Below are 27,644 nucleotides of genomic sequence, written 5' to 3' on the forward strand. Positions count from 1 at the left end.
AAAGAAAATGTGTAGGTGGTTTCCCCCTAGAAAACAATAGGAGGGTCAGTTAAGGATTTGTTTTTAGGCTGGGTGTGGTGATTGAGGCCTGTAATCCTAGCACTTTGGGAGGCCGGGGCTGGCGGATCGCTTAAGCCCAGGAGTTCGAGACCAGCCTGGGCAACACAGTGAAACCCCATCTCTACAAAAAGTTAAAAAATTAGCTGGATACAGTGGTACATACTTGTAGTCCCAGCTACTTAGGAGGCTGAGGTGGGAGGAAGGCTGGAGCCCAGGATGAGGTCACAGTAAGCCAAGAAGACACCCCTGCACTCCAGCCTGGGTGATAGAGTGAGACCATGTCTTCAAAACAAAAAGACTCATTTTTTAGGGTATACTCCAAAAATGTGATCATTCTCCCTATTTCAATCATTCACTCCTATGATGATACCTATTCCTGTAACTTTGCAACCAGAAATAACTGATCCCCTCTCAGGTTTAAGCATCCTGTTCTCCAACCACACTAACCTCTCAGTTTACCTCTTCCAACTCCGAGATCTATAACCCATTAATTATTAATTATTAATTATTAACAGGTCAGTGAACATTTTTGGAAAGAGCCACCTAGTAAACATTTTAGGCTTTGCAGACCACACAAGGTCCTGTTACATATTCTTATTCTCTATTTTTTAGAATGCTTTGAAAATGTGAAAACATTCTACGCCAAAGAGCCATAAAACACAGGTCTTGGCCCACATTTGCAGGCTGCAGTTTGTGGATTCCTATATTAATACTATCAACACCTTTTGACTGTCCATCACTACCACTCATGCCTTTATTTCCCTTACAATCATCTTAAATTCCATAATCCATTGTTATAATGACTCACCTACAAACAACTTCAGCTCCTGGCCCCCTTATCAAATTATCTAACACATTAGGCAAAACCCCAACCCTGGTTAAAACCAACCATTTGCCTACTCCATGCTGGCACCTACACAGGTGACCGTAACTGGAAAAGCATACAGAATCCTCCATTAAATGTATGACTACTCATTTTAAGTAGCCTTTAGAGTCCCCTGGCATTATTCCATACCTTTTCTTCAAGCCTCCAACATTATCTCCCCCAACCTCATCCTCACTAAGAAAATAGAGATACAATCAGAAAATTGGCTGGGCACGGTAGCTCACGCCTGTAATCCCAGAACTTTGGGAGGCTGAGGTGGGCAGATTACTTGAGGTCAAGAGTTTGAGACCAGCCTGGCTGACATGGTGAAATCCCATATCTACTAAAAATACAAAAATTAGCTGAGTGGCATGGCAGGCACCTATAATCCCAGCTACTCAGGAAGCTGAGGCAGGAGAATCACTAGAACCTAGGAGGTGGAGGTTGCAGTGAGCTGAGATCACGCCACTGCACTCCAGCCTGGGTGACACAGTGAGACTTCATCTCAGAAAAAGAAAACAGATAGAACCTGACCACCCACCTATATCTGCCCATGTTCTCAGACTTTCCTCATTGCTAAAGATGAGTTATTACACACTTGTCAAAAGCCAACTTCTCCACTTGTATACTAGATCACATCCCCTCTTGCCTACTCATGGACAGTTCCAAATCAATTCTCCCTACTCTCTCCTCCATCATTAATTATTCCACATCCATACTACTGCAAATCATTCCAAGATGGTCAAATAGGAACAGCTCCAGTCTGCAGCTCCCAGCATTATCAACACAGAGGATGGGTGATTTCTGGATTTCCAACTGAGGTACCTGGTTCATCTGACTGGGACTGGTTGGAAAGTGGGTGCAGCCCACAGAGGATAAGCCAAAGCAGGGTAGGGCATCGCCTCACCTGGGAAGCGCAAGGGGTCGGGAGATTTCCCTTTCCAAGCCAAGGGAAGCCATCACAGACACTACCTGGAAAATCGGTACACTCTCACCCTAATACTGCGCTTTTCCAACTGTCTTAGCAAACCACACACCAGGAGATTATATCCCGCACCTGGTTCGGCGGGTTCTAAGCCCACAGACCCTTGCTCACAGCTAGCACAGCAGTCCAAGATCGAACTGCGAGGCAGCAGCCTGGAGTGGGGGAGGGGCGTCCACCATTGCTGAAGCTTGAGTAGGAAAACAAAGCTGCCAGGAAGCTCCAACTGGGAGGAGCCCACTCCAGCTCAAGGAGGCCTGCCTGCCTCTGTAGACTCCACCTCTGGGGGCGGGGCATAGCTGAACAAAAGGCAACAGAAGCTTCTGCAGACTTAGACATCCCTGTCTGACAACTCTGAAGAGAGCAGTGGTTCTCCCAGCATGGAGTTTGAGCTCTGAGAACAGACAGACTGCCTCCTCAAGTGGGTACCTGACCACCGTGTAGCCTAACTGGGAGACACCTGCCAGTAGGGGCCGACTGACACCTCGTAGAGCCGGGTGCCCCTCTGAGACGAAGCATCCAGAGAAAGGATCAGGCAGCAATATTTGCTGTTCTGCAGCCTCCACTGGTGATACCCAGGCAAACAGGGTCTGGAGTGGACCTCCAACAAACTGCAGCAGACCTGCAGCTGAAGGTCCTGACCGTTAGAAGGAAAACTAACAAACAGAAAGGAATAGCTTCAATATCAACAAAAAGGAAATCCACACCAAAACCCCATTTGTAGGTCACCATCATCAAAGACCAAAGGTAGATAAAACCACAAAGATGGGAAGAAACCAGAGCAGAAAAGCTGAAAATTCTAAAAAGCAGAGCACCTCTTCTCCTTCAAAGGATTGCAGCTCCTCGTCAGCAATGGAACAAAGCTGGATGGAGAATGACTTTGATGAGTTGACAGAAGTAGACTTCAGAAGGTCGGTAATAACAAATTTCTCCAAGCTAAAGGAGGATGTTCGAATCCATTGCAAGGAAGCTGAAAACCTTGAAAAAAGATTAGACAAATGGCTAACTAGAATAAACAGCATAGAGAAGACCTTAAATGACGTGATGGAGCTGAAAACCATGGCACGAGAACTACGTGACGCACGCACAAGCTTCAGTAGCTGATTTGATCAAGTAGAAGAAAGGGTATCATTGAAGATCAAATGAATGAAATGAAGCAAGAAGAGAAGTTTAGAGAAAAAAGAGCAAAAAGAAATGAACAAAGCCTCCAAGAAATATGGGACTATGTGAAAATACCAAATCTACATTTGATTGGTGTACCTGAAAGTGACGGGGAGAATGGAACCAAGTTGGAAAACACTCTTCCGGATATTATCCAGCAGAACTTCCCCAACCTAGCAAGCAGGCCAACATTCAAATTCAGGAAATACAGAGAACATCACAAAGATACTCCTCGACAAGAGGAACCCCAAGACACATAATTGTCAGATTCACCAAGGTTGAAATGAAGGAAAAAATGTTAAGGGCAGCCAGAGAGAAAGGTCGGGTTACCCACAAAGGGAAGCCCATCAGACTAACAGCAGATCTCTCAGCAGAAACTCTGCAAGCCAGAAGAGAGTGGGGGCCAATATTCAACATTCTTAAAGAAAAGAATTTTCAACCCAGAATTTCATATCCAGCGAAACTAAGCTTCATAAGTGAAGGAGAAATAAAATCCTTTATGGACAAGCAAATGCTGAGAGATTTTGTCACCACCAGGCCTGCCTTACAAGAGCTCCTGAAGGAAGCACTAAACATGGAAAGGAACAAACAGTACCAGTCACTGCAAAAACATGCCAAATCGTAAAGACCATTGATGCTAGGAAGAAACTGCATCAACTAACGAGCAAAATAACCAACTAACATCATAATGACAGGATCAAATTCACACATAAGAATATTAACCTTAAGTGTAAATGGGTTAAATGTGCCAATTAAAAGATACAGACAGGCAAATTGGATAGAGTCAACACCCATCAGTGTGCTGTATTCAGGAGACCCATCTCACGTGCAGAGGCACATAGAGGCTCAAAATAAAAGAATGGAGGAAGATCTACCAAGCAAATGAAAAATAAAACAAAACAAAAAAACACCAGGGGTTGCAATTCTAGTCTCTGATAAAACAGACTTTAAACCAACAAAGATCAAAAGAGACAAAGAAGGCCATTACCTAATGGTAAAGGGGTCAATTCAACAAGAAGAGCTAACTATCCTACATACACATGCACACAATACAGGAGCACCCAGACTCATAAGGCAAGTCCTTGGCGACCTACAAAGAGACTTAGACTCCCACACAATAATGGGAGGCTTTAACACCCCACTGTCAATATTAGATCAACGAGACAGAAGGTTAACAAGGATATCCAGGACTTGAACTCAGCTCTGCACCAAGAGGCCCTAACAGACATCTACAGAACTCTCCACCACAAATCAACAGAATGTACATTCTACTCAGCACCACATTGCACTTACTCCAAAATGGACCATATAGTTGAAAGTAAAGCACTCCTCATCAAATGTAAAAGAACAAAAATCACAATAAACTGTTTCTCAGACCACAGTGCAATCAAATTAGAACTCAGGATTAAGAAACTCACTCAAAACCACACAACTACATGGAAACTGAACAACCTGCTCCTGAATGACTACTAGGTAAATAACAAAATGAAGGCAGAAATGAAGATGTTCTTTGCAACCACTGAGAACAAAGACACAACATATCAGAATCTCTGGGACACATTTAAAGCAATGTGTAGAGGAAATTTATAGCATTAAATGCCCACAAGAGACAGCAGGAAAGATCTAAAATCGACACCCTAACATCACAATTAAAAGAACTAGAGAAGCAAGAGCAAACACATTCAAAAGCTAGCAGAAGGCAAGAAATAACTAAGATCAGAGCAGAACTGAAAGAGATAGAGACACAAAAAAACCCTTCAAAAATTGATGAATCCAGGAACTAGTTTTTGAAAAGACCAACAAAATAGACAGACCGCTACCAAGACTAATAAAGAAGAAGAGAGAGAAGAATCAAATAAACACGATAAAAAATGATGAAGGGGATATCACCACCGATCCCATAGAAATACAAACCACCATCAGAGAATACTATAAACACCTGTATGCAAATAAACTAGAAAATCTAAAAAAAATGGATAAATTCCTGGACACATACACCCTCCCAGGACTAAACCAGGAAGAAGCTGAATCCCTAAATAGACCAATAACAGGCTCTGAAATTGAGGCAATAATAGCCTACCAACCAAAAAAAGCCCAGGACTAGACGAATACACAGCTGAATTCTACCAGAGGTACAAAGAGGAGCTGGTACTATTCCTTCTGAAACTATTCCAATCAACAGAAAAAGAGGGAATCCTCCCTAACTCATTTTATGAGGCCAACATCATCCTGATACCAAAGCCTGACAGAGACACAACAAAAAAAGAGAATTTTAGACCAATATCCCTGATGAACATTGATGCGAAAATCCTCAATAAAATACTGGCAAACCGGATTCAGCAGCACATCAAAAAGCTTATCCACCATGATCAGGTTGGCTTCACCCCTGGGATGCAAGGCTCGTTCAACATACGCAAATCAATAAATGTAATCCATCACATAAGCAGAACCAAAGACAAAAACCACATGATTGTCTCAATAGATGCACAAAAGGCCTTCAACAAAATTCAACAGCCCTTCATGCTAAAAACTCTCAATAAACTAGGTATTGATGGGACATGTCTCAAAATAATAAGAGCTATTTATGACAAACCCACAGCCAATATCATACTGAATGGGCAAAAACTGGAAAAATTCCCTTTGAAAACTGGCACAAGACAGGGATGTCCTCTCTCACCACTCCTATTCGACATAGTGTTGGAAGTTCTGGCCAGGGCAATCAGGCAGGAGAAAGAAATAAAGGGTATTCAATTAGGAAAAGAGGAAGTCAAATTGTCCGTTTGCAGATGACATGATTGTGTATTTCAAAAACCCCATCGTCTCAGCCCAAAATCTCCTTAAACTGATAAGCAACTTCAGCAAAGTCTCAGGATACAAAATCAATGTGCAAAAATCACAAGCATTCCTATACAGCATTAACAGACAGAGAGCCAAGTCATGAGTGAACTCCCATTACAATTGCTTCAAAGAGAATAAAATAGGAATCCAACTTACAAGGGATGTAAAGGACCTCTTCAAGGAGAACTACAAACCACTACTCAACGAAATAAAAGAGGACACAAACAAATAGAACATTCCATGCTCATGAATAGGAAGAATCAATATCGTGAAAATGGCCATACTGCCCAAGGTAATTTATAGATTCAATGCCATCCCCATCAAGCAACCAATGACTTTCTTCACAGAATTGGAAAAAACTATTTTAAAGTTTATATGGAACCAAAAAAGAGCCCGCATTGCCAAGACAATCCTAAGCAAAAAGAACAAAGCTGGAGGCATCATGCTTCCTGACTTCAAACTATACTACAAGGCTACAGTAACCAAAACAGCATGGTACTGGTACCATAACAGATATATAGACCAATGGAACAGAACACAGGCCTCAGAAATAACACCACACATCTACAACCATCTGATCTTTGACAAACCTGACAAGAACAAGAAATGGGGAAAAGATTCCCTATTTAATAAATGGTGCTGGGAAAACTGGCTAGCCAAACGAAGGAAGCTGAAACTGCATCCCTTCCTTACACCTTATACAAAAATTAAATCAAGATGGATTAAAGATTTAAATGTTAGACCTAAAACCATAAAAACCCTAGAAGAAAACCTAGGCAATACCATTCAGGACATAGGCATGGGCAAGGACTTCACGACTAAAACACCAAAAGCAATGGCAACAAAAGCCACAATAGACAAATGGGATCTAATTAAACTAAAGAGCTGCTGCACAGCAAAAGAAACTACCATCAGAGTGAATAGGCAACCTACAGAATGGGAGAAAATTTTTGCAATCTACCCATCTGACATAGGGCTAATATCCAGAACCTACAAAGAACTTAAACAAATTTACAAGAAAAAACCAAACAACCCCATCAAAAAGTGGGCAAAGGATATAAACAGATACTTCTCAAAAGAAGACATTTATGCAGCCAACAGACACATGAAAAAATGCTCATCATCACTGGCCATCAGAGAAATGCAAATCAAAATCACAATGAGATACCATCTCACACCAGTTAGAATGGTAATCATTAAAACGTCAGGAAACAACAGGTGCTGGAGAGGATGTGGAGAAATAGGAACACTTTTACACTGTTGGTGGGACTGTAAAATAGTTCAACCATTGTGGAAGACAGTGTGGCGATTCCTCAAGGATCTAGAACTAGAAATACCATTTGACCCAGCCATCCCATTACTGGGTATATACCCAAAGGACTATAAATCATGCTACTATAAAGACACATGCACATGTATGTTTATTGCGGCACTATTCACAATAGCAAAGACTTGGAACCAACCCAAATGTCCATCAATGACAGACTGGATTAAGAAAATGTGGCACACATACACCATGGAATACTATGCAGCCGTAAAAAAGGATGAGTTCATGTCCTTTGTAGGAACATGAATAAAGCTAGAAACCATCATTCTGAGCAAACTATCACAAGGACAGAAAACCAAACATTGCATGTTCTCACTCATAGGTGGGAATTGAACAATGAGAACACTTGGACACAGGGTGGGGAACATCACACACTGGGGCCTATTGTGGGGTCTGGGGAGAGGGGAGGGATGGCATTAAAGAGAAATACCCAATGTAAATGATGAGTTAATGGGTGCAGCACACCAACACAGTACATGTATACATATGCAACAAACCTGCACGTTGTGCACATGTACCCTAGAACTTAAAGTATAATAAAATAAATTTTAAAAAATTGAATTATAGCAAAAAAAAAATACTATTGCAGACTAAAGTGATGCATGATGTCTTCTATTTAATAACTTTACTAAAATCCCAAGAATATAGAAATTACTTACGCCTGCCTGATGCATTTTCCAATATACATACCATCCCTGCTACAATGGTCAATCAAGCCAGATAGACAAAATGAAACATAAACCCTGATATGGCTTGGCTCTGTGTCCCCACCCAAATCTCAAGTCGAATTGTAATTCCCAATGTTTGGGGAGGGACCTGGTGGGAGGTGACTGGATCATGGGGATGGATTTCCTCCTTGCTGTTCTCATGATGGTGAGTTCTCATGAGAACTGTTGGTTTAGAAGTGTGTAGCACTTCCCCTTTCATGCTGTCTCTCCTACTCCTCCATGTAGGACATACTTGCTTCCCCTTCACCCTTCCACCATGATTGTAGGTTTCCTGAGGCTTCCCAGCCATGCTCCCTGTACAGCCTGCAGAACTGTGAGTCAATTAAACCTCTTTTCTTCATTAAAAAAAAAAAAAAATTATTTCACATCTTCCAAAAAGTGTTTCTCTTGCAGTTTCCACCATTTCAGTAAATGGCAACTCCATCTTTCCAGTTACTCAAGCCAAAATCTTTAAGGTCATCCTTGACTACTCCTTCTTTGACTCCATATCCAATGCATCAATAAATCTTTTGGATTCTGTTTTAAAAATATATACAGAATCTGACTATTTCATAAATCACCTTAACCTGGGGTGAAGAGAAAGTAAGAGGAAATTAAGTTTTAAAAAATATAAACAAATCATTTGTTTTTGAGACAGAGTCTTGCTCTGTTGCCCAGGATGGAGTGCAGTGGCACAATCTCGGTTCACTACAAACTCCACTTCCCGGGTTGGAGCGATTCTCCTGCCTCAGGCTCCCGAGTAGCTGGGATTACAGGTAGCCACCACCAGGCTTGGCTAATTTTTATATTTTTAGTAGAGACGGGGTTTCACCATGTTGGCCAGGCTGGTCTTGAACTCCTGACCTCAAGTCATACACCCACCTTGGCCTCCCAAAGTGCTGGGATTACAGGCGTGAGCCACCATGCCTGGCCTAGTTAATTATTTTTAAAAACCACTTCCAATATTACTATCCAAGGTCTAAACCAAGCTTGTCCAACCCATGGCCCACAGGCTGCTTGTGGCCCAGGATGGCTCTGAATGTAACCAAACACAAATTTGCAAATTTTCTGAAAACACCATGAGATTTATTTTTTTTTTTAGCATCAGCTATCATTAGTGTTAGTGTATTTTATATGTAGCCCAAGACAATTCTTCCAGTGTAGCCTAGGGATTGGATATCCCTGGTCTAAGCCATCATCAAATGCTTTCCTACATTACTGCAGTAGCTTCCTAATTAATCTTCCTGCTTTCACTTTTGCTCCCTCTGTAGCCTCTTCTCAATACAGTAGACTTCCTTCTAAGACATAATTAAGACCATGTCAATACTCTGCTCAAAACAAAACAAAATTTCTTAGAAAAAAAAAAAAACGTAATTGAGAACTGAAGTTTTTGCAACGGTCCACATTCTACAAGGCCCTACATGAGATGTTACTTTTACTTGTTACTTTTCTCACTGCCACTCTTCCTAATCTCCCCCTTGCTCAGTCTAGTCCAGTCATACAGGCCTCCCTGCTATTCTACAGCACTCCAGACATGCTCTTCACTCAGGGTCTTTGCACTTACTGATTCCTCTATCTGGAATGTGCTTCTCTCAGATATCTAAAAGGTTCATACTCTCATTTCTTTCATCAAATGTCACCTTATCAATGAGGTGTTCCCTGACAATCCTATTTTAAATTTCAACCTGCCCTCACTCAAGGTACTCCCTATTCACCATCCTTTATTTTCTCCTAACAGTAATTTACTGGCTATCTCTTCACTCCCAACAAAGGGAGAGAAATGTTTTTATCTGTTTTGTTCACTACTGTATCACCAGGGCCTAAAATGTACCTGGCAGATAGCAGACACTCAGTAAACATGCATTGAAGAAAAAAAAAAAAAGAATAAATCAGACACTAGTGCATAAAAATGAAATTTAGTTCTGTATACCAATCAAAATCTTAAAGACAAGTTTAATTTTCACCAGCTCCAAATATCTAGATTTCTTTAGAAATCTATAGAAACTATTCAGGAATTCATGCTGTGGCAAATTCTATTTTTCATTTACATCCAAACTATTACATTTTCATCTACTAAAGACATTAAGTCTTCCCATCTCCCAGTCTATAATTTCTACAGAACTAAAATACTAAGCATCTAAGCAGAAAATAATGCCATTTAATGTGAATATATACATATATTTACTTTTATGTTTGGTTATTCCTTCATATCAAGTGATGGCCCTGATTTTCTAAGATTAAGCACCCATAGATAAAAATTCCTTATAGAAAAGAGTTGGGGCAAAACTGTCAAAGTCATTAAAAACAAGGAAAGTCTGAGAAATGTCAGAGCCAAAAGAAGCCTAAGAAGACAAGACAACAGAAGGCAATGCTGTATCTGGATGGGATCCTAGAACTAAAAAGACATCAGATAAAAACTAAGGAAACATGAATAAACTATGGACTTTAGTTAACAATAAAGCATCAAACTGTAACAAATGTACCACATGTTAATATAAGAGAAACTCAGCACAAGAGTATGTGGGAGTATTTATATTATCTTTGCTATTTTTGTATACATCTAAAATTATTCTAAAAAATAAAGTCTATTAAGGGGTGAGAGTGGAGGGACTAGGTTAGTTTAGAGCAATTGGTAAACATGATACTCCTTTTAGTGTTAAACCTTAGCAAATCAAAGAATACTATCCTCAAAATTTATAATCAATAATATCCATCATGAACAACTTAATAACAAAAAATAAAAAGAAAGATGCCTAGTACACATGACTCAAAGTTCTGGTTCAGTAATCATGCAGGAGAGTTACTAAGATAAGAATATCACAATCAGATTCATTTTGGAAAGATCTTTTCAAGGGCACATAGGTACATACATGTATCTTTTAGTATTTGTTTTCCACTTTCTATTGTTTAAGTTTAGAAACACGCTAAATTCTAAAAACAATAAGAAAAAGAGAGAACAGTGGTTTGGCAAAAAAATAAAGACTTGACTTCAAACTCATAGAAATACAGAAATTAAACAAAATTAATGACTAAGTCACCTATAGAAATGATAGGAACTAAGAGATATTCAAAACAAGTAAATTAAACACAAAACTAAAGTATAATTTTCAAAAAGTAGAATAAAGCTGGGATATAATTTAGAATTTTTTTTAAGAAAAAATTCCAAACAGCAATTAATTACTACATACTTGGAAGAACAATGAACACTACAACAGTGTACACCAGAAGAAGTATTTTTTAAAATAAAATAATTAGGCCATAAGCTTAAGGTCAAAAACCATGTTATTTATTTCTTTATTCCCATATTGTCTGCACATAACAGTTATTCAATATTATACCTAAATGTTAATTCTTCCTAAAAGAATATCGAAAAGCAAAGTCACAGGAATCCAAAGCATGGATTATAGAAAAATGATTGCTAGAGAGATCAGCAATCATTTTTCTATAATTTCAATATGACATCAGAAGGAAAAAAATTATTTGGGTTTCAAACTTTACTAAGAAAATATAAATTCAGATTTTTAAAATAATTATGTTGCCTAAATATAATAAATACTGAAGAATGTTAGTAAAGGGTATCATAATTTTGTTCTTTAATAAGACAGAACATGTATTAGTAAAAAGTAATAACAACAGCTTTCTACAAAATATCACATTTTAAAAATACATTCACTAAGGTCATTTTTAAAGTATTTTATACATTGGGAAAAGATTACTATAGTCAAGCTAACTAACAAATCCAAAAACTCAGTTACCTTTGTGTGTGTGTGTGTGTGTGTGTGTGTGTATGTGTGCTGAGAACACAAGATCTACTTTCTTAGCAAATTTCAAGTATACAACACAGTATTAGTATTCTCACCATGCTGTACTTAAATCTCCTGAAGTTATTCACCTAAATAACTGAAATTTTATATCCTTTGACTAACATTTCCCCCATTTCTCCCATCCCTGCTCTCCACCCCTAGAAATAATATTTCTACTCTCTGCTTCTACGAGTTTAACTAAAAAATATTCTTGACTGGACATGGTGGCTCATGCCTGTAATCCCAACACTTTGGGAGGCCAAGGTGGGCAGATCACTTGAAGTCAGGAGTTCAAGACCAGCTGAGCCAACGTGGTGAAACCCCATCTCTACTAAAAATACAAACATTAGCTAGGTGTGGTGACGCATGCTTGTAATCCCAGCTACTCGGGAGGCTGAGGTGGAAGGACGGCTTAAACCAGGGAAGCCAAGGTTGCAGTGAACTGACATTGTGCCACTGCACTCCAGCCTAGGGGGCAGAGCGAGACTTTGTAGATAGATAGATAGATAGATAGATAGATAGATAGATAGATAGATAGATAGATAGATAGATAGATATAGATATTCTTGAAAAATTAGTTCCAGTTATACAAAATGCTTTAGAAATTATAGAAATCTGCCTTATAGGCCAAAAAATGTTTTTTTATTTACTAGAAAGTACATACATTGTAGAAAACTTTAAACTGGTTATGAAAGTAGGAGTTTCATTGCAAGTATATATGCCTAATTCATTTTAATCATATGTGAACTTCTACTTTTTGCAAAAGTGAAGGCTTCAAAACAAAAAAAAATGTTAATATTTCTATGAACCAAAATCCTACTTATGGAAAACGTGGAGGTGGAGGGAATTCTTCCCATATAGCCCTGCCAACTGGAAAACCTAAAATTATTATGACTTATTTAATATCCATGATATTTGTGAATACTTATAAAAAGATTTCCATTCAAAGGTCTAAATGTCATCCTACCTTTACAAAGTAGGTTATAATTCTGGGGGGCTGCAAAAATTGAAGTTAAATTTTTAAAAGTAACATTCTATATTGCAACAAAACCCTTACAAACTATATTATTAAAGAAAAGAACAAAGACAAAAGTCATTGCAAACTCAGAATATCTTTTCCCATGCCAGTCTTGGGAATATTTTATGTAACCACTTAATGGAATGACTGTTAAAATTTTATGTAACATTTAATGATGTAATAGCAATGACTTCATTAATAATATGGTAATACAACCTCAAAAATAAAGAGTTAACATAATATAGCGATAATTCAATTTTCATTTTTCTTATTTCTAAATTATTTTATTCTATTCTTAAGTGTTATTTTAGAAGAAACTTAAAATTTCACAGAAATCGTAACATTTTTCAAAAATAAAACATAAAATGTAAGGATTTTCATAACAGATATTCCAAGAGATTATTATTTGAAAGTGGGAAATATTTACAAAATATTGATGAAATTACTTAAATTTTAAAAGATTAAAACCAATCATATATTTAATCTCAACACATATTTGATATCCTAACAACATATTCCCATAAAATCAAAATGAAATAAAATTATTGCTATCCACCCTAAGTCATATCCCAAATTACCAAATATAAATCTACATAGAAGCATTCTACATAAGTTTTTGCACACCTCCAACACACTTTTGAACTCACTTGGGTAAATATGGATCTTTCCAACAGCAGCAGCAGTTTCTACAAAGCTATTTACCTTGTCCAGGTCTTGCAGTTACAGCTGCTCCAGCAGATGGCGGCTCACACTCCTGTCAATTATAATAATGTTATTACAGTGACCTATTACAATGTGTAATTTATAATAAAATAGTAGTTATATCACAGTCTTACCTTTGCTTTCTTTGAGTCTGGATCAAACCTTTCAAGTATTAATTTAGCCGTCTTGTAAGTTTCTTTTTCCATGACTTCTTCAAGCTACGAACAAAAATTTCCATAAATTGTCACATTTCAAAACACACACTACTTATTTTTATAAGTCCTATTCAAAAAGGTTTAAATACTCTTAACATATCCAAATAGAATGAAAGACTTCCTACATTCGAATAATTAAAATCCAGATTTTAAAATGGCTTCTAACCTCTAATATGTTACTTGTACTTAACAGCTTTACTGTGAGGAAATACCAAATATTCCTAATTGTTTACATATAATGAGGAGAATAATTACATGCACCAACTTCAATAATGGAATGTGCAAAAATCTATCAGCCATCATTATTGGAAGTTATTAGACATGACAAGCAAATGACAGGCAATTCCTTAGATTTATTTCCTCATAGCACTTAATGCTATTAATTTAAAGAAGGTCGTTAGCCAAGAGCTTTACAAAATAAAATCTCTGTGCCAATTAACTGCTGTCAGCATCGATTTTAGATTATTTATTAGCAGAAGCAATTAGCTTGCTGCAAATGCAGTGAAAACTCACTAACTGGGAGAACAGCCATGGAATTTGTTCAAATGACTTTAAAAGATAACCCTCACCTCTTTTTTACTTAGACTCAAACAACTTTAGAGAAAAAACTGAGCACAGAATTTAAGTAAAAATTTTACTGAGTTCTATGTTCACGCTAGGGACTATAATTAAATCACTTCATTATTGTAGCATTTTATTTACCATGCACTCAAGTCACTTTATAACTTAATACACGGGTTTAACTTAAAATATAATCGCTAGTAAAGTATCACGAGCAGTTACGGCTAGTTCAACATCAGAAAAAGGTTGAACTTTAGTACAAGACAGTCATAGTTATGACAAATTACCTAATGTGTAGGATAAAATGCTTTTGCAAAAATTGGAAAAGAACCTTTTCTTTCTCAGTGACCACTGATAACCACTTAGATTAAATGTCATATTCATTCCAAAGGACATTTATTTTAAAATGCAACCCAGAGCACATTTACTGAGTTAAAAATATGCTGCCACAATAGCAGTTAACAGATTCCTCATTAAACACTCAATTCAACATTTAAGAAGTAGGTACTTAGATGAATGATTTATTAGCCTTACCTTGGTTTAATGAAACTAAAATATTTTCCTATTGCAAAATTATGATAAATTCTCAAAATAGGCAAGTTGATTTTTCTGATGTAAAGGAGATGTTTATAGTATCACTTTAGGGTTAGAAAAAAAAGAGAAACTAGGAACGGGGGTAGAAAGAGGGCATAATAAAATACATCCCCAAACCAACATAATCTACATGGAATATCAAAGAAACAAATCCCTGATCACTACACAGTAGACTTTTGATGTTCTAGCAGTGTTGTGCAGTAAAACTTTAGGCAATGACAAAAACGGTCTATGTCAGCATAATAGTAGCCACTAAGCCCTATGTGATAAATGAGCACTTAAAATGTTGCTTGTGCAACAGGGGAACTGAATTTGTACTTTTGTTTTGTTTCGCTTCGTTTTGTCTTAGATGGAGTCTGACTCTGTCACCTAGGCTGGAGTGCAGTGATATGGTTTCGGCTCACTGCAGCCTCCACCTCGCAGGTTCAAGTGATTCTCTGCCTCAGCCTCCCAAGTAGCTAGGATTACAGATGCGTGCCACCACACCTGGCTAATTTTTGTATTTTTAGTAGAGATGAGGTTTCGCCATATTGGCCAGGCTGGTCTCGAACTCTTGGCCTCAAGTGATCCACCTGCCTCAGTCTCCCAAAGTGCTGGGATTACAGGTGTGAGCCACTGCACCTAGCCTGTAGTTTTATTTCATTTTAAATAATGTAAATGTAAACAGCCATACTGATTTGGACAGATAACTCTAAAACTACTAGTAGGTTTAAAAAGATTAAAATGTGATCTTTAAAACAACAAACAAAACTCCAAATCGAAATGCTACTTTATCGAATGACTGCATTCCTGGTAGATTATTCAGCAAGTATTCAAGTGTGTCTATGTTTTTATTTATCTTAAATAAAATAATTTTTAAGTACTAAAAGATGCAAATCTATCTCCCATTTTTTACATTTATTTCTAACAAAATATTTTCACATAATAGCTTAATTAACACACATCCATACAACATTTAAGTAATAATATGTTTTAAATACACTGTTCAGTGGAAAGAACATGAACTTGAAACTTCAAAGTGAGAAAAGATCTGGGTTCAATGCACATTTCCATTCTTAGGAAGACTGTTAGCACATCTGTCAGCCTCAGTTTCTCCTCTGCATAGATATTTTAATACTTCATAGCACTACTGTGCAATTTTTAAAATATGTAATATAGGAGAAAGAGTCCACAACAGTGCCTAAAATATTAACATAATTTTCAGTGACACCTCAGTTACTCAGAATGGGCCTGAAACAAACTATTTCCAAAAACTCAACATATGAACCTCAAGATTCAGGAAAAAGAAACTAGAATTCTTGAGAATTCTCTAAATCAAGCTTCTCCAACCCTTAGCCACCAGCCACATGTGGCCCAAGACAGCTTTGAACGCAGCCCAACACAAATTCGTAAACTTTAAAACACTATAACATTTTTTTGCAATTTTTTATTTTTGAGCTTATCGGCTATCGTTAGTGTAAAGAATGAATCATTTTTCTGTAATACGGTTGTACTAAAAGTTTTAGGGGCTTTTTTATTTTAAAAGAATAATAAATACATGATTATATTGAGTCAACATTGTGATGAGACTGTATATTTCTATGACATGTAAAAATTATTTCTACTTGATACAACCATTACATCATAGAAAACATTAAAAGATAAAAGGCAACAAGAGCAAAAAAGTGCACAAAACTTATTGTGTGCATACTAGCACAAAAATAAATGTCAAAAAAATTTTTTTAAGTTTTGAAAGATAATTCTACAAATATTTCATACTAAAATTATTCTTGAAACAGAATTTTAAAACACACAAATCATTAATTTCCTTAACCAACATTTATTTGTGAAAAATATTCCAGATGTAAGAAAACTTTCTTTCATTTCTTTCATTTTGCATTGATTTTGCAATTCAGAGTATTAAGGAGCATGTTACACCATATAAACTCATCATTTTATCATGCTGAAAATACTGTCTGGTATCCCTGATTTGGGGTTTGCTGTTGAAATTGATGATGTTTTTACTAATTCAGATGTTATATCATTTTCTGCTTTCATATAAGAGTATTCCACAATAATAGTCACATCTTTCTTCTTTGCATTTTTTCTGTTACTGTGTAGCCTAAAGTGAATATTCAAACACTGGGAAAAGCCAGAAAATATTACTGAGTAATATAAAAATGTAACATTTGAAGCCACAATAAGGTTAAAAACTCTATAGAGAATAAAAGCTAAATTTGCCAATTTAAGGACTTCTTTTCCTTCCAAAACTTATTTCATGGAATATCATGCATAGGATTTGTACAAAGTATACTTTATACATTTATATAAATTATAGTAGGTATATAAACATTTTTATTTGCAAGAATGACTCACCATTAATAAGAGAGTGCCATAAATGCCCACAAGACTAAATGATTACATTGTACCACTTCTGTATGATTCTGTACTGCTCCCAAAAATGTCAACATTAACCTGTAACTCAGCATGTCAGAATTTCTTGCTCTTGCCTTCAGCTGACATTAGTGAATTCCTTTGAACTAGTAACATCTGTAGTTGATTGTTAAGCTTTAATTCTCAGGGAAGTATAACACTTTTCCTCATGTTCCCAATTTCTCAAGTGATTTTTCTCAGGATTCAGAAAAACACAGATTTCCCAAGGAACGCTAGAAATTACCACATAGGACTACTATTCTGAAAAAAGCACAAAATTTTCATGAAGTCATTTAAAGAGGTAATCTTGACTCATGTATTTTGGTAGAGCTTGATTTCTGAACTGTTTTGAAGGAATGCTCATGGATGCAGAGGGATTATCTGCTTGCACAGATTACTCAGTGATTATTAAAAACTCAAGTTTTGTTAAAGGACCACAAAATACGTGAGTGGTAAAATGCACGCAGATCTAGACTTGGGAATTTTTTAGATAACTAAAGATTACTTCCTAACTTTATATTAATAAGTAAATACATTAAGCTCTTAAAATCTTGTTAAGATGCTTTTTCCTAATTTAACTTTTTAATCAATTGATAATTCATATCTGTCATTACAAACTACAATTTTACAAATTTCAAATTACATTACAAATCTATTCAGATTAAAGGGATGCATCCCCAAGGAAACCACTTTTAATAAAATATCAAGTAGTGACCAGCCTGGCCAACATAGTGAAGCCCTGTCTCTACTAAAAATACAAAATTAGTCAGGTGTGGTGGCGCATGCCTGTAATCCCAGCTACCTGGGAAGCTGAGGCAGGAGAATCACTTGAACCTGGGAGGCAGAGGTTGCAGTGAGCCAAGATTGCACCACTGCACTCCAGCCTGGGCAACAAGAGCAAAATTCTGTCTCAAAAAAAAAAAACCAAAGTGTAAAACTACTCAAACAAAGCAGCTCTGTTAAAGGCTTGAACAGTCAAGACCACAGACTAGTTCCAGTAGCAAACAGTATTATAACCAACAATAATAATCAAGTAAATGCAAATTGTGTTTAATTAATAAAGTGAATTAGAGCCAACTTATTTTTCTTTAGTCATACTGCAAGAGAAATGCCATACTGCATTATTAATACTGATGCCTAATGAACCATTTAAACATACAGAGCTATTGAACTCTGAACTTTTTTAACTGTTGTCAGACTTAAAATGGAACATCTTTTATGTTGCGATTCCTTTAAAGGCTATTTAAAAGTAAATAGCTTGACTTATCCTTCCACACAATTTTCCAAGTCGGCTCTGTTACTCTATTGAGAGATTTTCCAAATCATATATTCTTCAAGATCCTGTTTTCTGGCCATGTGATGCCAGAGACATTGGGCTGCTTCTCATCACTTAGGATTTTTTTCTTTTCTGCTCTCCTTTGTCTTCCTCTTCATCTTTTCTACTTTAACTAATATTTCTCCATTTTGGTATAAGCAGGACTTGTCTCTGATCACCAGTACCAGCTTTTCTTTTTATCTCATCAGCAAGTCAAACCAATCATATCACAACTTCTAAATCACTGATGCTATCAGTATTTTCTCACTTTGAATTTCTGGCTGTTCCATAACGTTCAGACTAGCAGAAATATAATAATAAGATAATTCTGTGTTTGGCAATTTAGAACCACCAAAATTGTCAATGCAATTTTGATAAATACTTTATAGGACACCCAATAAGAAGCAAACAAATAAAGCGAAGGAATCCTTTCAAAATTAAAGTCCTCTTACTTTTCAGGTACTTAAAGCCCTTAAAACCAGTATCTAATATCATCAATTCACAGAATAATTTTTAACGTTAGTCTTAACCTTCACAATATTGGTTTCTTAATTATTACTTGTTACACACTAGACTAAAATGTATCAAATTGATCATTTGCACCTGATTACATTTTATTAAATACATTTCTATACAACATAATACTATCAGCAGTTATCATTTTCACACTTCAAAAATAAACATTAAAAATTAGTAGCTCTATGTCAAACACCAACTTCAATTCACTTATTACAGACTACTATATTATCAACATTTAGAGCTCCTTCTGTCTTACTCATGGTCCTCTTTCCAACACATCTGAAGGGATGCATCAACTAGCCCCACAATAGATATCATGTGATCAGAGTTACTGACAGAAAGTGGAAAACTCTGAAGAAAACAATTATATATCTCTCTCTCCCATCTCTTCTTCAGTATTTTCATGTTGAATTTCTCTTACAACTAATCTTGATTCCCTCTCTTTCTTGGTGTCAAGAAAACCTAGAACTGACATGTGGAGATATTTTGTCCTTTTGTATTTACCTCTAATAAACAATCTGGGTTACCCACCTTTTTACCCTCTCTGCCTCATTTAGGCCTCGAATATGACTCATTTACTTACTTCTCAGCTTCCAACTGATATAGACTCTCAGAATCTCAAAAGTCCTTCTAAACTACTTTTTCCTATCAATCATTTTTAACTAGCAAAAATATTCACAATTTCACTTCATCATTAAAATGCTATCTAAAAGCATATTTCTTCCTTGGAGAGTTATTAACTTCCAACACACAAACATTATTTATTCAGTTCTTATTAGTTTAATATAAATTAATTTTAAATAAAAGTTAACTTACTATTTTTTTCCTCTGGGATTTTAAATCATCCAATGCTTCATCTAGAAAACAAGATTTCAATAAAAGCTAAATCAAATATTAAGATATTTAGATACAAGAAAACATCATGCCAAATGACACACGGTAGCAAACACAAGAAAACTTTCTCATTTTAGGATGTCTCAAAATTTAACTGATGTGTAGAGACAAAAATTATCTCCATCTTCACCTACATATAGTTCATATTTTTGCCTGTGTTATATATTACAAACCATTTAGGGGAGAAATTGACTTTACATAGTATAAAGCACCTTTCTAAATTGAAATATATACACACATTTTTTAATGTGTTCAGAAACATTACTTTCTACTATTTCTTTTTCCTTTCAACACCTCACCCACATTAATTTACAAAATTAGTATCAAATCTCTTTTTATACACTGGTAATAAAAATGTTCTCTTTGTTTATAAGGAAATAAGTACATATTTTACTTAGTCAAGCCTGAAGATAGTAAGCATGACTTTTTAAAAAAACCTTGAAAATCTATCTTATTGAATCTGAGAAGGGACATGGAAAAAAATATGAATAACTTTTCAAAATTAAGCATTTCTAAGATTTGCCTGCTTATATAGGTTGGCATGGTGGAACAGAAAGAATCATCTCAAAGGATACCTTTTATGAATGTCAATGTTGGATTTACAAATGTATTTAAGTTTCTAGTTTTTCTCTAGAAATATTTAATACAGATTGACACACTATTCCATATGGAAAGAAGAACTTATGGCTTAAATGTTATCGAATGAAACGTAAATAACTGTTCTTAATACTTAATTAAATTTATAAATAAAATTATTACTTCTTCACTGAAATTCTAGGTAACAAATACCTGAATACCCAACTCAAAGTACACCATTTATATAAAGATTCAAAGAAACACAAACATATAAAAAGATGATTTTACTATAAAAAAATTTTTCAAAATAGATTAAGCAGTCTTTAATATGCTAGCTAACCTATTACTAAAAGGGGGAGAAATCTGCTAACATCTTCAAAGAGAATAGTAATTTTTTGTTAGATAAGACCAAGCCAAACATCTGTACTTTAATCCAAGGGTCAGTAAACTTATTCTGTAAAGGAAAAACTAAGTATTTTGGGCTTTATGGACCAAAAAGCAAAATCAAGTACGTACTTTTTGATTTTTGAGACAGGGTATTGTTCTGCCACCCAGGCTGGAGTGCAGTGGCATGATCTCAGCTCACTGCAGCCTTTGCCTCCAGAGTGCAAGCAATTCTCATGCCTCAGCCTCCCAAGCTGGAATTACAGGTGTGTACCACCACACCAAGCTAATTTTTGTATTTTTAGTACAGACAGGGTTTCTCCATGTTGGCCAGGCTGGTCTTGAATTCCTGAACTCAGGTGATCCACCTGCCTTGGCCTCCCAAAGTGCTGGATTACAGCATGAGCCACTGCACCCAGCCTAAGAAATACGAAAGAAATACAAAATTTCCACAAACTTTATTGACTAAATTCAAATACAGGTTGAGTATCTCTTATCTGAAATGCTTGGTGCTAGATGTGTTTCAGATTTCAATTTTTTTTTTAGTTTTGGAATATCTGCAGAATACGCCCCCGCTGAGCATCCCAAATCCAAAAATCCAAAATCCAAAATGCTCCAAGGACCATTTCGAGTATAATGTTGGCATTCAAAAAATTTTGGATTTAGGAGCATTTCAGATTTTGAATTTTCAGATTTGGGATATTCAACCTATATAATAATTGAGTTCAATTTTTTGTAATATAAGTCTACCAGTGAAAAGAATGGAATACTTTTGGGGGTGGATAACATTTCACTTAATTGAGGTTCAAAGCTAAGTGTTCTCTATCATCAAAACTGATTGCAAATGAAAATCCATTAATGCTGATCTGTAATGAGATTTTACATATCTGATTTTTTAAAATATCTTTTCACACAGGTAGTTACTGCCAAATATTGATACCAATCCACAAGCATATGATTTTAATAGAGCATATTCACTAGTTTGGAAGGCATTTACAAAATTCTATTAGATTCTTCTTTTGGCATTTCCCTTTTAGAGTATTATTACATTGGAAGTTAATCACCTCCAAAGACTGAAGCTCTTGAATTATACAGTGAAATGGATTTAGAAACATGGAAATTTCCTTTGCACTTGCCTTGAGGTCTGAAAAATTCTACTGGAACTATAATTTCAGCTTGGATAATGCATCTGCTGCAAATTTGTGTGGGAATGGCAATTCTGTTTCTTGTTTTCATTTTTATAGCATTTTTTTAAAAATTACTTGTCATTACAATGTTGTTTTCTAAATGACTTTACCACATTATAGGTTTTGCATATATACATTGTTTTGCCTTGCAATCTTAGGTTGCAATAATTAAGAACCATTATCAAGGCTGTAGCAAAAGCTAATTTCCAAAGCCAGTCAGTATTCAAACACAGTGGCTGAAGTTGGTTCTTCTCATTTGGAAATATTTCAATCTAGGTTTTGAGCTCAAAATATGACAATAAAACTTTACCACTGCTAAGCCATCAAACTGCTGTGAGGCAAGTCAAGATAGCTTCTATTCATAATTAAAATTCACATAACTAACAATGGTTAAGTCCTTGAGAGCAATGATGTTCCCTTTGGCACTACACAATAACAAATTCAAATATGTTCTGCAAAGTACCTGTTGTTCTAAAATACAATGAATAATCATAGAATTTAAACACCTTACAGTTTCAAAAGTTTTGTACAATTTGTACAACTAAGTCTTTTTCTGCTACATACATATTTTTACCACGAGTAGTTACAGTACATCTTAGCAGATTCCACTTCAGGTTGTAGTAAGTTGCTGTTTTCTAAACTTCATTGAAAATATTCTCACCTAAAGTTGTTCTGCAAAGACTTTTTATAGAGACTAATTCTTCAGTCACTTCAAGCTCAGCGTTGACAACTCAAACTACAATTGAGTGGTACTGATAGCATCTGTCAACTCAACCACAGCCAAGGAAGATCACTTGAAATAATTTGCCTTGTTCTTTAATTGACTACTCATGTTTGTTTTTCTGAATTTTCTCAATTCTTTAGGCAACTGTTCTTGCTGAAACGTTACTAGTCTTAAGTATATTTTCCCTGAACACATTTTTTCTGCTGCAGCAATCAAACACAATTTAATTAACTCATCATTGGTAAATAGCCTCCCTTTCTTCACAAACAAGCCACTCAGAAACTTTCTTTGGCTGAAGCTCCATTTTTCCCTTTCAGTTTCATGAAGCAATTCTGCAATAATATATTCCATTTTAAATTTTCTAATTTTTATGACCATTGCTTTCTGTGAGTTGGGAATATGATGATGAGTAGTTAGTATTTTAATGTCAAATACATATTGTACTCTTTTAGCACAGCTATAACATCACTGCATAAAAAATACAATGCTTTGCATTTTGATAACAAAATAGTCCACATTCCATTATGTACTAAAAGTGCAACATTCAAAGTCCACTTTTCTTTTCTGGTTTTTACATGATGGGTATGCATAGGTAATAAAAATAAAATAAAGTTGTCACAGTACAACAATACACATGACACTTAAAAACTGCCATCAAGTTATAATTGCATCGGTTGAAAAACAATGTGAAATGATTAAATGATTAGTCCTACAAGTGCCTGAAGTGATGAGAGCACCACATACAGTCAGTCACAGGTACTCAATTCTGCCATTGTAGGATGAACGCAGTTAAAGACAGCATGACTCTGTTCCAATAAAAACTGAAATTTGAATTTCATATACATTTTACATGTCAAAATATTCATTTTAATATTGTAATAATTTAAAAATATAAAAGCCAATCATGAGCTGTACAAAGCAGTGGGCAGGACTTGGCCTACAGGCTGCAGCCACCAATCCCTGCTTTAATTTATATAGGGTCCAACTTGTAAAACAAAACAACTAAAAATAATCAAGAATAAAAAACAAGGACAGGACCAATAGCTTCAGGCTTAAAAAAATACTATGCAACTGCAAGACAATCTTTTACAAAGTCGATTTTAAACATACATGTAATACCTATTCAAATGAATTAGTACACTTAAAAACAGAAAGAACCTCTGAAATATATTTTAAAGCAAAAAGAAAATCCTTTTAATAATCAAGTCCAGATCTGCCTATTTATTACATAAGTTAAAAATATTCATACATTTGATTTCCTTAAAGAAGTGTTTCAAAGGACTCTTGAAAAGGGTTTCTTATATTTCTTTTGCTATCTTGCTATTCCTTGCAGTCAGAAAGCATATTTGCTTTAAACTTCTTCCTATTCTTCCACCATCTGCTATATTACTAAATATCACCAAAAACAATATCAGAAACTTAAATTTCCTTAATCTGATAAAAAAAGCATCAACATTTTTAAAACTACAGCAAACATCATACTTAATGGCAAAATATTAAAAGCTTTTCTATTAAAATCAGGAACTAGACAAGGACTCCTGCTATTCCCACTTCAAATGAATACTGTACTGAGTCCTAACTCATTTAAGAAAAATAAAAGAAGAATCAGTGCCATCAGCTCATGTTTATATAACACTTTGCAATTTTTATATGCTTTCATATGTAGTAACATTTACTACTTTTAACTGTCCTATCAAAACAAATACTTCTGTTTTCATTTTATTTTTTTCTGGGTACATAGTTGCCGTATATATTTATGGGGTGCATGAGATGTTTTGATATAGGCATACAATGTGAAATAAGCACATCATGAAGAATGCGGTATCCTTCCCCTCAAGCAGTTAGCCACTGAATTGTAAACAATCCAATATACTCTTTATTTTAAAATGTACAGTTATTATTGACTATAGTCACCCTATTGTGCTATCAAATACTAGGTCTTACTCATTTTTTCTGTTCTCATTTTATAAATTAAGAAACTGTAAGGTTCAGCTGGGCACAGTAGCTCATGCCTGTAATCCCAGCACTTTGGGAGGCTGAGGCAGGTGGATCACTTGAGGCCAGAAGTTCGAGACCAACTTGGCCAAAATGGTGAAACCCTGTCTCACTAAAAATACAAAAAAATTAGCTGGGCATGGTGGCGGGTGCCTGTAATCCCAGCTACTTGGGAGACTAAGGCAGGAGAATTGCTTTAACCCAAGAGATGGAGATTGCAGTGAGCTGAGATCATGCCACTGCACTCCAGCCTGGGAAACGGAGTGAGACTCCGTCTCAAAAAAAAAAGAAAAAGAAAGAAAGAAAGAAAGAAACTGTAAGGTTCAGGGAACTTGTTTGTAGTACAAAAAGATGGCCAGTGTGGCTGGAGCAAAAGTGAACAAAGGAGAGTGAAAGATGAGGTTGGAGAAATAGGAATAAGCTAGAAAGTCAGGATATGGATTCAGATTTCATTCTGGTTGCAATGGGAAGCTATTAGAGAATTTTAAGCAAAAGACACACAAGATCTGATTTATACCTTAAAAACAGACTGGTGAAGAAGCAATTGTGCAAGCAAGAGATGATAATGAATTAAAACTGTAGTAGTAAAGAAGGTGAGAACTAGTCAGATTCAAGATCATTTTGGAGGTAACGATTTTATGACTTGCTGGTAATGTGAATGAATATGAAAGAAGAATCAAAAATAGCTCCCAAGTTTTTGGTCTCGTGATGGTTAATTGTATGTGTTAACTTGATTAGGTCACACAAGGTATCCAGATAATTGGTCAAACATTATTCTGGGTGTCTGTGAGGTTGCTTTGGGGTAAGATTAGCATTTCAATCAGTAGACTGAGTAAAGCAGACTGCTCTCCCTAATGAAGTGGCCCTCAGCCAATCAGCTGAAGGCCTGAATAGAACAAAAAGTTTACTCCTCCCTCCAGAGAGTGAGAACACCCCATGCCTGACTCCCTGGAGCTAGGACCTCTATCTTTTCCTGCCTTCAGACTCAAACTGAAACATCAGCTCCTTCTGGGTCTTGAACCTGCTAGCTTTCAAACAAGAACTTACACTTACCGGCTCTCTTGGTTCTCAGGCCTTCGGACATAGATTGGAACTAAACCATTAGCCCTCCTGGGTCTCCAGCTTGCTAACTGCAGATCTTGGGACTTCTCAGTCTCCATAATTGCTTGAGCCAATTCCTCATAATATTTCCTATTGGTTCTATTTCTCTGGAGAACCCTAACTAATACAAGTTTTAACTAGTAGTCATATAGGGTAAGCATTTCTGAGATGGAGAAGACAAAGGGAAGAGCAGATATGAACAAGTGGGAATAAAGGGGAGGAGCAATATTAATTCTCTTTTGGCCATGTTACTTATGAGATGCCTACTAAACTCCTAAGTGGAAATGTCAATTACACAGTTAAATATACAAGTCTATAGCTGAAGGGAAGAGTATGGACTAAGGACTTAGATTTGGGAATTATTAACAAATAGGCAATATTTAAATCTGTGGAAGTGAATAAAATCACCTAGAGATGTACTGTCCAATGTATAAATAATAGCCAGGAGCCACATGGGGCTATTTAAATTTAAGCTATTTAAAATCCAGTACTTCATTTACACTAGCCTCATTTCAAGTGCTCAACAGTCACAAATGGCTAGCAGATACCATATAGAACAGTAGATACAGATTATTCTCATCATCATAGAAGGTTCTATCAGACAGCGCAGACTCAAACAAGTTACCGAAAAAAAAGAAAGCCAAAGACAGAATTCTAGTAGAAGAAGTAAGGCAAATAAAACTAAAAAGAAACCACCAGTGAAGTGTTGTCAATGAAGCTTAAAGATAAAAAGTTTTCAGAAAAAGGGTGAATAACTTAATTAATTCAAATACTATTAAGAGATCAAGCTGAATAAGAAAAGGGAGCTGATTACTGGCTTTGACAAGACATAGATAATGAGTGACCTTGAAATGAGCCACTGCAGTAAAAATGGTGGAAACAAAACCTAAACAAATTATGCTGAGAAGGAGTAGGTGGGGAAAAAGAAGAGATACCAACTATAAACAATTTTTTTAAAAATTTTTGTTTTGAACAAGAAAGAGAAATGGGTGGTAGCTTAAAGGAAATGTAGGGTCAGGAGAGGTTTTCCTCCCCCCGAAATAGTCATACTGAGGCAGAATTATATGCCAATAGGAATAATAAAATAGAAAATGATGCAAAAGAGATGATAACTACAGGAGATAACTATAAGAGCAAAGCTCTAGAGATGGCCAGAGTATTTAAAATCCAGAGCTTAAATGACGGTTAGCCATAGATGAGATCAAGGCCAGTCTTACAAAATATAATGAAGGTTGAGACCCTACTGAGTATAGACAGAGCTAACTTTACATACATTCAGCCCTCCATATGGATGAGTTCAGCACTCATGGAATTAAATCAACCATGGATCAAAAATATTCAGAAAAAAATTAAAAATAACAATACAATAAAAATTACAAATTTAAAATACAATATAGCAACTATTTATACAGCATTTACATTGTATTAGAGATTACAAGTAATCTACAAATGATTTAAAGTATGCAGGAGGACGTGTAAGTTACATCCAAATTCTACACCATTTTTATTCTTGGGGGTATTGGCACCAATCCCTCACAGATACTGAAGAACAGCTTCACTTGGTGGTATAGGTAGCTCTCATCTGTTTACATCTATTTTCTGTATAAAGTAAGACTATAGGTTAAGAGTGACCAGGTAGATGTTGCAGGGTTTGTGTGTTTGTGACTTTTGGCTTTTTTATTTGGTCAGTTGGTTGGCTGGTTT

General features: G+C 35.9%; 1 protein-coding gene across 7 annotated transcripts in view; it reads right to left on the reverse strand.

The window, feature by feature from the left end:
* LNPK (lunapark, ER junction formation factor) overlaps positions 1 to 27,644 on the reverse strand; it is a 78,234-nt gene that overhangs the window by 27,375 nt on the left and 23,215 nt on the right. For all 7 annotated transcript variants that reach the window (XR_988098.2, XM_011743898.3, XM_011743899.3 and 4 more), the window contains 3 exons: positions 19,896 to 19,936; positions 13,598 to 13,681; positions 13,464 to 13,515 (listed from right to left, as the gene is read on the reverse strand). Coding sequence is in view for 6 of the 7 variants with exons in the window: in XM_011743898.3 (XP_011742200.2) it covers positions 13,464 to 13,515; positions 13,598 to 13,681; positions 19,896 to 19,936 (177 nt within the window). In the remaining variant the exon portion in view is untranslated. The remainder of the gene's footprint in view (positions 1 to 13,463; positions 13,516 to 13,597; positions 13,682 to 19,895; positions 19,937 to 27,644) is intronic.

Source organism: Macaca nemestrina, chromosome 11 (genome assembly GCF_043159975.1).
Source record: "Macaca nemestrina isolate mMacNem1 chromosome 11, mMacNem.hap1, whole genome shotgun sequence".
NCBI lineage: Eukaryota > Metazoa > Chordata > Mammalia > Primates > Cercopithecidae > Macaca > Macaca nemestrina.